The 14089-nt window shown below is 31.8% G+C and overlaps 1 protein-coding gene across 4 annotated transcripts in view; it reads left to right on the forward strand.

The window, feature by feature from the left end:
• LOC114324816 (endophilin-B1) overlaps positions 1–14089 on the forward strand; it is a 54846-nt gene that overhangs the window by 19378 nt on the left and 21379 nt on the right. For 2 of the 4 annotated variants that reach the window (XM_028272684.2, XM_028272685.2), the window contains one exon: positions 11407–11536. In XM_028272684.2, the coding sequence (XP_028128485.1) occupies positions 11407–11536 (130 nt within the window). Of the gene's footprint in view, positions 1–7529; positions 8240–11406; positions 11537–14089 lie in introns of those variants that run through there. The other 2 variants (XM_028272686.2, XM_028272687.2) reach the window with 2 other exon arrangements.

Below are 14089 nucleotides of genomic sequence, written 5' to 3' on the forward strand. Positions count from 1 at the left end.
ACTGCAGCCACTTGGCTTATTGTACATCTTCCATTCGTTTATGAAACCCATTCCAGAATTCTGGAACCCTGTATCAGCTTGTACAGGTCTAGTGTGTGGGTGCCATATATGTTTGGAATCACTTCGATGTCTCTGAAAAGTGTTTGCCGCCTCCGATCCAATGCCTCACAGTCATGCAAAATATGGTTGACTGTTTCAGGTTCTCTGTTACAAAGTCTGCAGCTCAAGTCTTCATGAAACAGCCCCATTGTATGCAGGTGACCCTTAACTGGCGCATGTCCAGTGAGGAAACCTGTTATGACTCTGAGCTGATTTCTGCTTGTTTTCAGCAGTAACTCAGCCCTACTAGCACATGTCTGTCCGATATACATCTTGCCATGTGTTTGACCGGGTACACTCTCCCAGTGTGAGTTGGGTTGGCTTCGGATCCGGCTTTTTTTCGTTCGCGGACGGTGCTTTTTGGCACTCCCACGGCCGGCTCTGGACCCAGGTATTTTGTAGCTGATGCTCTCTTTCATGGCTGCTTGGCTATCTATGCATATGTTAACCCGCTGCAGTTCGAATGCCCTCAGGTTGTTTTGTCTTGCACATTGCAAGATTGCAAAAATCTCTGCCTGAAATACGGAGGTATATTCTCCCAGTGGAATAGAAATGTTCAAATTTCCACCACTACAGAATACTCCTGCACTCGAACCGTCTGCAGTTTTAGACCTGTCCGTATTCGCGGTGTGCAAGTACTTGGAAAGGGAAACGAGAAACGACCCTGCGCGAGTCGCGGAGAAATATTGTAACTATCTTAAATAATTCATATTGTCAATTGAAATTGTCAAATTGACGTATATTTCATACCTTCTGTCAATGAAGCAGAAAAATTATATATTGCTCCACAATATTGATATGATATGCAATTATTATATAAAGGTAAATTTAATTAATTGTATTTTGCTTGCAGTACTGCATTTTAATAACTAATTTTATTTACTACATACAATTGTTGATGTTTTCATAACATAACCTGAATCTTATTTTTTCTTCTTATTATTTTGTTTGGACTATGGCCTTGACAATTATCCAGTAACCAGGACTAATATAATTGGCCAATATAATTAAAAGTGCGAATAATAGTACAGAGCGTAGAAATAGGGGTCGCTTTGCCGAACTTGCACGGTCCCAATACCAGGTGTAACCCTGCAGTCTGGGTCGAGAGTTTTCTCTGTCTCATTCGTCTCGTGGGCAAATTTCCACTTGAAAAGGTACTTCAGGCTTGAATCTTGTTGTCATATGGTCAGAAATCATCATTCATTCGGCATCATTAGTTTCATTCGTTATTCTACTATGTCCTGATTTAACTGGTACGTTGCTCAGGTTTTCTCGCAGTCTAGAATATCCCATTCTGGCATCACCTCTTATTGTTATATGTAAAGGAGGGATATCCACTAGTGCCTCCATAGCTGCCGTAGGTGTGCCCCTCATAGCCCCCGTGATCCCGAGACAAACAAGTCTTTGCACCTTGCTTAATTTGATGATGGCACTTTTTTGTTGCACTTTTGGCCACCATACCACTGATGCATATGTAATTGTGGGTTTTACCACCATGTTATAAGTCCAATATACCATGTCTGGTCTCAAACCCCACATTTTTCCATGAGTACGTCTGGCTACCATTAACGTAGTTACCGCTCTGTTCGTTATTCTTTTTATCTGCTGATTCCAAGTAAGTCTTGAGTCTAATATTATCCCGAGATACTTTACTTCACTCACCAGATTTAAATGTAGACCATTTAGACTTGGAAGACCCAAGTCCTCTGAATTCCTCCTTTTAGTAAATGTCATGATTTTTGACTTTAGAGGACTGATGTTAAGCCCTACATTTGAAGTCCATTCTGTAACTACGGTCAGAGCCTGTTGCATTCGATCTCTGACTGTACCATTAAATTTTCCGTGTTTTCTGTTCCTATTTGTTCCTGATAACCATTATAATATTACTGTTCTTACTGTACTTATCTTCTCACTGTTAGGGCTTCCTCGCAGATTAACTTGGTAAGGCGGTTATTAGAGAGTCTATGGATATGGCCAGCCCATCTTAGACGTTGTGACTTAATCTCTTGTATTACGTCGCTAGTCCTATACATCTGTTTTACCTCGGCATTTAATCTTATTCGGTATTGGTTAGTATGGGTCGTGATAGGGTCCAAAGATCCTTCTGATGATTTCTCTCTCAAAACAACTGAGTTTCTTTTCCATTGCTTTTGTCATCGTCCACGTCTCACACTCATACATAAGCACCGGTGTAATCACTGATCACTGATTTTTGATGTTCGTGTTACGAACATAACATTATACATTACATAAATCTTTTTACTGCCTGAATTCTCCCATTTATCTTTTCCGTGATATCGTTATCTGCGGTGATTGTCGCTCTGAGATATTTAAAGTTCTTCACTCTGCCAAAACACTCTTCATTCAGTCAAAACGCATAGTGTGACAGGTCGGTCCGGTCGCGTTGGAAACGGATGCGTTTCCACCGCATCAGGTCAAAACGCATAATGTGACATCGCACTTATATGGGTCGATTGTTAGATTTTGCCACATAGTATGGTATAACTAGACCCAAACCCAGACATCCAAAGTGAAAGTTATCCTCCAACACCAAACGTTCTATTATATGGTCCACATAATGTTCAGAAAAAAGTCACACCATTTTGAGCGTCGGGTTTGGGGGGGAGAGGGGGGAGAAATCGGTAAATTAGTAGTTTTTTACGTTTTTCGTCAATATTTCTAAAACTATGCGGTTTAGCATGAACAACCTTCTATACAAAAATGTTCTACATTAAATTTGAAATAAAAAAGACCCTATGCATAATCCTTGTAAAATGAACGGTACCAAAGTTACGGAGGTAGTATATATAGTATAATTGGTCCAAAAAAGGCCTAACCCAAACATCCAAAGTAAAAGTTTTCCTCCAACACCAAATTGTCCAAATATGGTCCACATGTTGTTCAGTAAAAAGTTACACCATTTTGAGCGTCCCTTTGGGGGGGGGGGAGAGTCGGAAAATTAGTAGTTTTTTTACGTTTTTCGTCAATATTTCTAAAATTATGCTTTAGCGTAAACAATGCTCTACATAAAATTTAAAACAAAAAAGGTCCTATACATAATTGGTATAAAATCAACGGTTCCAGAGTTACGGAGGGTGAAAAGTGGAGGTATTCGACACATTTTATATTTTTGGGCAATTTATAATATTATTACTGATGAAAGCAATTTTCTTTAACAGGATTGTGTTTTGTAAATAAAATTTGCTATTTCAGTGGCCGATGGTATGTTAGTGATTAGCCCTCGAAGAAACGTCAACCTCACCACCCAAAACCATCATCATTTGCCCAAAAAATATAAAAAGTATCGAAAACCTCCACTTTTCACCCTCCGTAACTCTGGAACCGTTGATTTTATAACAATGATGTATAGGACCTTTTTTGGTTTAAATTTCATGTAGAACATTTTTGTATAGAACATTGTTTACGCTATAGTATAGTTTTAGAAATATTGTCGAAAAACGTAAAATACTACTAATTTTCCGACTTCTCCCCCCTCTCCCCCCAAAACCGGACGCTCAGAATGGTGTAACTTTTTACTGAACAACATGTGGACCATATAGAACAATTTGGTGTTGGAGGAAAACTTTTACTTTGGATGTTTGGGTTAGGCCTTTTTTGGACCAATTATACTATACTACCTCCGTAACTTTGGAACCGTTCATTTTAGAAGGATTATGCATAGGACCTTTTTTATTTCAAATTTAATGTAGAACTTTTTTGTATAGAAGGTTGTTTATGCTAAACCGCATAGTTTTAGAAATATTGACGACAAACCTAAAAAACTACGAATTTACCGATTTCTCCCCCCTATCTCCCCCAAACCCGACGGTCAAAATGGTGTGACTTTTTTCTGAACATTATGTGGACCATATAGAACAATTTGGTGTTGGAGGATAACTTTGGATGTCTGGGTTATGCCATCTTTTGGATCAATTGTATCATACTAATATTCTATCTCGCCTCTTTTGTCTAGGTATATATTATCCTTTCCGTGTTCTTCCACTTGATGAGTAAATTTTTGAAATATTCGTGCCAGGTTTGGAGCAGCTCTCCTTCGTAGCTTATTAATTCATCATTATTTTTTCTGAGTACATACACACAGTTAGGCCTCAAGCCTCTCTTTTCGTTTGGCACCGTTTTATTTTCTCTCTAATTAGTTTTTTTGTTTCTCTTCGTTTTACTGTATAATTTTCTTTACTTTCTGTTGTTTCTTGTTGAAGTATAATGTTTCGCTTTGTCTGTTTATCTTGTAGTTTTTCATGACATTCTTTATCAAACCATGTAGCTGTAACGATACATAATTTATTAGTAGACCAGGGCGCATCTGTAAAAATATTAGTACATTTCGACGTTGAGAGGTGACTCAAATTTTTTTGCAGAAATTGCTTGAAAATAAATCAAATAATAATATTTGAGTTATCCTCCCTCTCAAAAAGGTCCGGAACATTGTTTAAATAATCAAAATGTCAAAAAATTAAGGAAAAATTCGATTTTTTTCTTGGTTTTTTGATTATAACTTTAAAAGTATTCATTTCCGAGAAAAGTTGTACTGACATAAAAGTTGCGTAATTAAATTTCCTACAATATAGAATTGGTTAAAAATTTAAGAAATAGTCACCCTTGTTGCAAAATAGCAATAATTGTGAAAAAAACATACAAAAACAAGTATTCGCATTTTACTTATTTCAACCATTTATGCTACACTTAGGACCTTCATATTTCACCCTGAAAAATTTTATGATACAGTAAAACAATACTGTAAATTTCAATAAGATCCCTTCAAAAGATTTTGCAAAATAAATTTTGCAATCCATCTTTCGTAAAAAAAATTCATTTATTCAAAATGTTACAGGACTGAAAATAAACCAGATAGCAGGTTGAAAATTTTTTTGCATATAGAAGTGTACTGTACCTTTCATTTGCAATTTTGCAAAATTAAAATCGCTTAACACCACGGCGTCAGGAATTTTTTTAAATAAACATTAATTATTGGTGCTACGCGCAGGACAGCGGATAGGTTGCTCTGATTGGGCATTCCAATGACCTTTGATAATGATTGATACATTTTAATTTTTATGACATTTCGATATCAATAAATAAATTTGTTTATTGCAAAATAAAAACACATACTATATCCTTTGAAATAACACTTTTATTAGCAAAAACTTTCTTTGTTCATATATTTTAACTTAAATAATAAAAGTTTATTATTTTTAAACATATGCAATTGTTTAAACAATATTTCACAAACAATAATAAAATTAGTTTGATTTTTGTGGAATTAAAAAATTAAAATACAACAAAATATAGAGTAAGAAAATAATATATTAGATAAAGATTGGAAGAAATTTTGGAGGAAATCAACCTGAGTGAATCGAACACCGCTGTCCTGCGCGTAGCACCAAAAATTATTGTTTATTTCAAAAAATTTCTGACGCCGTGGTAATTAATCGATTTTAATTTTGAAAATTGCAAATGAAAGGTACAGTACACTTCTATAAGCAAAAAAAATTCAACTTGCTATCTGCTTTATTTTCAGTCCTGTAACATTTTGAAAAAATGAATTTTTTTTGCGAAAGCTGTATTGCAAAATTTATTTTGCAAAATCTATTGAACCGATATCAATGAAATTTACAGTATTGTTTTACTGTATCATAAAGTTTTTCTGGGTGAAATATGAAGGTCCTAAGTGTAGCATAAATGGTTGAAAAACGTAAAATTCTAATACTTGTTTTTGCAACTAGGGTGACTATTTTTTAAATTTTTAACCAATTCTATATTTAGTAAATTGAATTACGCAACTTTTATGTCAGTACAACTTTTCTCGGAAATGAATACTTTTAAAGTTATAATCAAAAAACGAAGAAAAAAATCGAATTTTTCCTTCAATTCTTGACATTTTGATTATTTAAACAATGTTCCGGACCTTTTTGAGAGGGAGGATAACTCAAATATTATTATCTGATTTATTTTCAAGCAATTTCTGCAAAAAAATTTGAGTCACCTCTCAACGTCCATCTCAAAACAGATCCGCCCTGGACTATAGGTCTTGAAACAATTTAATTTCAATATTCCTACTCAGAGACGCAAATTTCACGTCTATAATGTTGTAGCCTAGGGTTGTGCATTTTCTTGATGCAGACATGTGCATGCCAGACAAAAAATTTTACGTACATTGGTATTAATACCAAATATAATATTTTTTAAAAAAACTTTCGGTGTATTTCTAATATATTCTGTAATAATACTTTGCATTTTATTGACATAAGTAGTATATTTATGTGATTATGTAGATACTATTCAATATTTAGTTTTCTAATTTTCACCTCAAGTGACTATTTATAAACTTAATAAGTATCCGAAACTATTACATAATTAAAAATTGCACAACTATCAAAAGTTGCGAATACATAATATCTTTTTTCGAATAAAACATTAAATAAATAATAAATGTATTACTAAAATTAATAATAAAGTAAGCAAATAATATAAAAAATTAGAAATCAACAAAATAATTAAGAGAAGACATAAGGAAGTACAAAATAACACAGTTAAATAATACTGCAATAAATGAAAGACATACGAGACTGGAAGAAAAAAACAAGTGAAGGTAGAAATCCAATTACACACTTAAATGATAAAAACGAGGAAATTACAAAAATAAAAAATACACACCATGATATCATTTTTTTTTCATATTATAAATATGTACATTAATAAAGTGGTAAGTAAGGGGATAACAATTATTTTTAATTAGGGTGGTAATTAGGGGGCGATTTTCACATTTTTTGTGGCAAAAAAATACGGACCAACCTTATTTATGTCATAAATTCCTTAGGATTGGTGCTAGACACCTTTTTGGAAATAAAAATCCCCCAGGGTAAAAGCACCCTACGGCATAGGGTCAACTTTGAAGTAGAGAGTAAGTAGAACCTATAGCCAAATGTGCAAATCGATGCAAAATTGATTAACACATTGCGTGCCACGCTTTAATCGGGATACTACTCTCAGGGGCCACTGGTATCCACGGCCATGAAAGTTAGGCATACGTGTATATAAAAAATGAGCGACGTGGCTCCTGGCAAAACATCTGTGTCTCTCATATATGAGCGACGTGACACGCAATGTGTTAAGTGGTTTGTGATTTGGCTTAATTTAAGTGTTATTTTTATTAAATATCTTGATTTGAATTAAATCTAATAAGTATATAATTTTGCATTCGAGCAACTTCAGTAATTTCCCCAAAAAAAAAACTATTTATAAGTGGTCATAAAGCGTTAGGCAAACCAAGTAAAACAACTTTATTATTATGTTATTATCTGTATCATTCTCTGTAAATATTATTAAAATTTTGTATATTAGTGAAGTATGCATATATGTATTAATGGCTTTTTTTATCTTTTTTGTCTGAAATAAGCACGATTTTTCAGCATGTCGAAGCCAGGTCCTGTCTTACGGCTTAACAGTGAAGATCTTGAAACTTTAACTCCTAAAAATTCAGAAAACACATATGACACTTTCACTCCCGTTAATTTAACATATTCGAATGATAATGATATCACCGCTGTATAAATTTTATTTTTGTTTATTACACCCTTAAGTAATTGTTTTATTTTGGCACGTATTTTTTCATATTTTTTCGAGTTAGTTTGATGCTTTTAAACTTGATGCTATTCACCTTGTTTTATAGGCTATATGCCATTTAATAAGGAACTTTGTATAATAATGTTTCATATGGTCATTTGATTTCTAAAGATGATAAAATGTAATAGTGCTACCAAGTCGAGGCTTGAGCTTTTGAGATTGAGGTAAATTTGCCAATTTTTCGGCCTTTGGCTATAAATTTAAAACTATGATTTTTTAACTTTTTATTTAAAAGATTTTTGCAGAGAATTAAATTTCTTATCAATATCTCTCAAAGTTTATTTTTGTAGAAAAATTAAATACAAAAAACAACAACAAAATTCAACACAATTCTTCTTTAATTTATCTCGATTTCAAAAAATCAGGGCTCTATTTTGGTAGCACCGTTCAATTTTATTATTTTTAGAGTTCAACTGACCATAATGAAAGAATAAAATTTCTTGAAATGTTTTTATATTGTCTACAGGGTGATTGATTAGTAGGGTAACGCTCAATAGCTCCGCTATAGTAATAGATAGCAATAAAAGTTAATAACAAAAATTTTAGCCACCTTTGAGCTTCACATTACAAAATTAGTTAGAATGTTACAGGGTGTTCGATAACACAGTGGCAGACCAAACTTATGTTTTTTTTAAATGGAACACCCTATATTTTATTTTAACTTCGAAATCCTGTTAACTTCTCCATCACAAAAATATAAAGGTTTGTTATGTTATACAGGGTATTTACAAAGTTATAACCAATTTTATATGAAAATCGTAACAAGTTCAACTCCCTGTATAAATAAAAATAAGCAAAACAACAATGGTTTATTAATGCCATGTTTTTTAACGTATTGTCAAAATTTTCAAGAATGGTCGATATTGCTAATTTTCTTTATATCAAATACACAGGGTGAGTCAAAACGCAAGTACATTATTTTCTCAGTAATTTTAAATGGAACACCCTGTATTTTATATCACTATTGAAAAGTACCATTACTACCAATTTTTAGATAACATTCCCTATGTCTAAATTTATTAGTTTTCGAGATATTTTCATTTTTCAATGGACCAGTAGCGTGGCCCCCCAAATCACCAGAATTTAATAAACTGGACTGATTTTTTTGGGGTTACGTTAATAATGAAGTTTATAAAATACCTCCAACAACAAGGGATGAGATGAAAAATAGAATACAAAGTGTATTTCGATGTGTTAATTTACAAATGCTCCGTAGAGTAAGTAGCTCATTCAATGATCGTTTTTAGGCGTACATAAATGTGTTAGGAGATAATTTTGAACACCTTATGAAATTAAATATTAAAAATATTTTATTAAAAGTAGCTTCTAATTTTTTCAAACATGTTTTTTTGCAAAATATATTACTGATAAATTATGTTTCGTTCTTTATTTGTTATATTGTTACATTTACATACAAAAGTAGTGTTTAATTGTCTTCACAAAATATTGTATTTTGTGTTTGTGTGTTTTTTTGTAAAATTTATTACTAATTTTCTTTGTTTATTTGTTGGATTTACATAAAAAGATAGTTTTTAATTGTTTCAAAAATATTGCATGTAGTGGTTGTGTTTTTGTTTGTAAAATGTATTACTAATAAATTATTTTTATTTCTTTATTTGCTACAGTGTTACATTGATTACCGGATTGATAATCGGTAATCTTCAATTGTCAATTCAGTCATGGCTTACTTAAAATTTAGATAAATTTAAACACCTAAAATAATTTGCTCTGAAAAATGAAAATATCTCGTAAACTAATAAATTTGGGCATAGGGAATGTTCTATAAAAATTAAAGTACGTTAATGTTACTTTTCAATAATGATATAAAATATAGGGTGTTCCATTTAACATTACTGAGAAAATAATGTACTCGCGCTTTGACTCACCCTGTATTTGATATAAAGAAAATTAGCAATATCAATAATTCTTAAAAATTTTGACAATAAATAAAAAAATATGGCATTAATAAACCATTGCTGTTGTGCTTATTTTTCTTTATACAGGGAGTTGAACTTGTTACGATTTTCATGCAAAGTTGGTTATAACTTTGTAAATACCCTGTATAACATTACAAACCTTTATATTTTTGTGATGGAGAAGTTAACATAGGGTGTTCCATTTAAAAAAACATAAGTTAGGTCTGCCACTGTGTTATCGAACACCCTGTAACATTCTAACTAATTTTGTAATGTGAAGCTCAAAGGTGGCTAAAATTTTTGTTATTAACTTTTATTGCTATCTATTACTATAGAGGAGCTATTGAGCTTTACCCTACTAATCCATCACCCTGTATATGGCCTATTATAATAATTTTCTCTTTTGCAAATATTTTTAAATGCTTAACTTAAATGTTTTTAGTTTTCGTATCTCATAATTTAGTAGATAAAAATAAGAATTGAATAAGCATAGTTCAGAGTCTATTTCATTTTATCTAATTAATGTTCTGTAGATAGCAGTTTTGATTCTTTTGTCTAATAATTTCGATGTCTTCAATCTTTTATTAGCATAGTATGTACTATTTCCACTGGAAATACGATTGATTTCGCTACTTACGGAATTCTTCCGATTGATTTCTGTGCCCAGATATGTGAAGGCGTCCACAAGTTCGACGGTATAGTTGTCTTATTGCGATATTATGTTCATTGTCAGGTGCTCTTTTGACGGGCATGTACTTCGTTTTGGTTTCGTTTATTTTAAACCCCCTTTTTCGTGCTTCAGGATCAGTTTTCTTTAAACGCTTCCATTAGTCGTTGCTTTATTTGGTCTAGTATTTGGTTAGTGGCTCTATTTGGTCTAGTATTTGGTTAGTGGCTCTATTTGGTCTGAGTCCATTTTGATAATGACCAATTATATTCTCGGAATCTTCTAACAATCTATCCTAGATAATATCAAAAAGAATTTTGTATACTCCATTTAGCAATGTAATTTGCCTGTAGTCTGGCATTCCCTCTTATTTCCTTTCTTATACATTGTCTGTATAATGCCAACTGCCCATTTCTCCGGCATTTGCTCCTTGGTCCATATTAATGTTATTAGATAATGAATTCTTTGCCCGAAATTCCGCTCGCCCCTGACGCTTTGTTGTTTTTTACTGTCTTTATTATTTGAACCACTTCTTCATAACTCGGATTTTCAGTGTGCTGTTCTGTCGTACAATATATTGTCTGGTCTTGTTCATTTTCGTTGTCTGCTGTTAGATTTGCGTCGAAGTATTCTTTCGATCTTCTTATACTTTTTTGCTTCTCTGCTAGTAGTTTTCCGTCCTTGTCTTTGCATATAGTCAATTTTGGTCTAAATGATTATGTGCTTTCTTTTATTCTTTTATAGAATTTTCTGCTTTCGTGTCTGTTGTTATGCTCTAGGATTTCTTGTACTTGTGTTTTCAAAGCCTCTCTTTTTTTGCTCCCTTTTTAAATGCTGATACATATCTAGAACATTTTATAGATTAATATCTTGTAAAAAGAAACTACATTTACTATAAAATTGCATACATTTAATTTATATTTTTTAATTCACTTATAGTTCTTTTGGCCTAGATAAAACGATTATCAAACGAAATTAAAAACATTTAGAGTAATATTACAAGTACACTTATCTTATTATTCAGATAACTTTCTATTTTGGCATGTTACAACACCTTTTAGTTTATTTTTTTTTGTGTAGTTTATCCAGTAGTCTTCCCGTAAGTCCTACTCAAACTAACACACCCACAGAAGAAGACATGATGAAAGCTAAAACTCTGTATGATTATGAAGCTAAAGATAGTACAGAGTTGAATTTAAAAGCAAATGAGGTAAGTTTTTCAAAAAACATTTCACACCTACGCTCAAACAGTATCATAAGTAAAAAAAGCAAAGTATCGAGAAAAATACGTTTAACGTTGGTGCTAGAACTGTTGCGGGTTTAATTCAAAAAACTATTAAAATTAGAACAATAACTTTTTTAGTAATTTACAACGGTTTTTGAAACTCTACAAAATAGCGTAATAAGTCTACTAAAAATATTTTTTTTGTGTTATGACACTATACAGATAAAGTAACGAACAATTTACGAAATATTATGTATTAAAAGTGGTATTAGCAATACAGAATATAACATTATTATTATCGGGTTAACGGAGTTATGCTTTTTAAAGATCTAACTTTAAATATAAGTAACAAAATTAATAGTCCAGAAACCAAAGCTTTTCACCTCGCAATTTTTACAGAATGGATCAATTTGCTTGAAAATTTGAGAATAAGTAGTGGATACAATTTCATATTTAAACATTTTTTCGTATCTCTGATGCTAATCTTTCTATTATGAAGAAAATGGCATCTTTTACCAAATTGCAAACATTCGTTATTCGGTTTAAACTTCAGTTTTTTAAAAACTAATCATACTAAGCCACTCAAACTTCTAGAATCTATTAATAATACATAAATAAAGAAGAATAAATAAGTCCAATGACCAAAAACATCGCTAACTTACATTATTATGCTTCCAATTGGATTTCTCCTTTTTTTTTCAATAAAATATATTGATTTTTTAACCGTAACTTTTTTATTTTTTATCTTATAAAGTCCGTTAAAAAATAATTTTGTAGGTTTTTACAAGATCTATAAGGTTATTCTCAGTCACAAAATGAGGTGGCATTGAAACGGTTGGTAAAGGTGGTTTTTGCATGATATTACAAGTTTTAATTGTCAATAGCTCACTCAATTTTTGCCGTAAAAAAATTTTTGCAAACCAAATTCTTGGGAATTAAATACGGTACAATTTCATATTTAAATATTTTTTCGTATCTCTGATGATAATCTTTCTATTCTGAAGAAAAGGGCATTTTTTACCAAACTACAAAAGCTCGTTATTCGCTTTTAACTCCATTCTTTTTTAAAACTAATCATTCTAAGCCGATCAAACTCCTAGAACCTATTAAAAATACATACATAAATCAAGAAAACCAAATTAGATCAATGACAAATTTTAATTAGGGTGGTGATTAGGGGGTTGTTTACGTTCACTTTTTTGCTGAAAAAAAAATAGGGACTGATATTCTTTTCGTTATAAGTCACTTAATTTTTTTAGCTAGATATTTTTTTTTATTTCTGGAGTTACATATTTTTAAATACTTTAAATTAGTTTCAACAAGTTATCCTCGAAAAATGCATAGTTTTCCCGTCCTTTGACTTTGAAACTACAATATTTAGCATTTGACGAAGAAGAGCTAACATATAATAAAGTATAGCTCGATTACTGTTGGTCTTAAAGAAAATGAAAAAACGGTTTTGTTTATTTTTTCAAAAGGTACATTTTTGTTAAGTAAAGTTGTTTTGATAACACTAAAACTTTTTGAGTTATTAGCAGAAAACTGATTAAAAACATTGATTTTTTTCGATATAAAACTAACACTTTCGATAGCGAATAAATCGAAAACTATTAATTTTATCAAAAAAATGTATAAAACGTTTTTTGCTTATAATGAATATTTTTACCAACTCTTGCAGTCAAAATATAATAAAAATTTCCGCCCCCGAGATGGGGTGGCAACCACCCCCATGATAAAAGCGCCTTTTGGCATGATATAGATTTTGATCTTTGGACTATCCACTACTTATTCTCAAATTGTCAAGCAAATCGATCCATTCTGTAAAAATTGTGAGGTTTTGTCCTATTTTAAGCTTCATTACTTGGACTATAAATAAACAATACAGCAAATAGAAATAATGTCACTTTTCTTGAGCACAATGTTTTATTTTGAATAAACCAATCACATATACTATCTTACAGAAGACGCTTTATACAGATCTTAAATGGACAATTGCCTTGCGCAAGCCGATATGTGACAATGTTTATGTTCGGTGCATCGTCGATTTTGATTAAAAATATAATGACGCTAGTGTCATCTAACGACAAATACTTGAACCATAGACGTATCACTTTTTTAGATAGAATTTTGTAGTTTTATTGAACTGTTGGTGCAATAAAACCTTTTTTTGAGTTGTGACACTGTTTGAGCGGAGGTGCGATTTATAAAGAACATTGTTCTAAAGCTATTTCTTTGTGGCATTTATGTAATTTACTATTCTAATTGGGAAATAAGCCAAAATTTAACTTGAAAAATGATTGTATTGACATTTTGACTTTTACTTCGGAGGCCGTCATCTAAATACAAAATATTGATAAATTATTTAACGACTTCCGAAGTGGAAATCGAAACGTCAATAAAATAAGGGGGGAGGGGGAAAGGCAGTTTTGTTTTAATTTGATTCAGAGTTGGACCACCATCTAGAGATAGCTATTTCTGCATCTTATGCTTCATCAGTGTTGCTATGCAGTCCCAACTCTGAAACAAAAATCAACAATC

Source organism: Diabrotica virgifera, chromosome 4 (genome assembly GCF_917563875.1).
Source record: "Diabrotica virgifera virgifera chromosome 4, PGI_DIABVI_V3a".
Lineage (NCBI taxonomy): Eukaryota > Metazoa > Arthropoda > Insecta > Coleoptera > Chrysomelidae > Diabrotica > Diabrotica virgifera.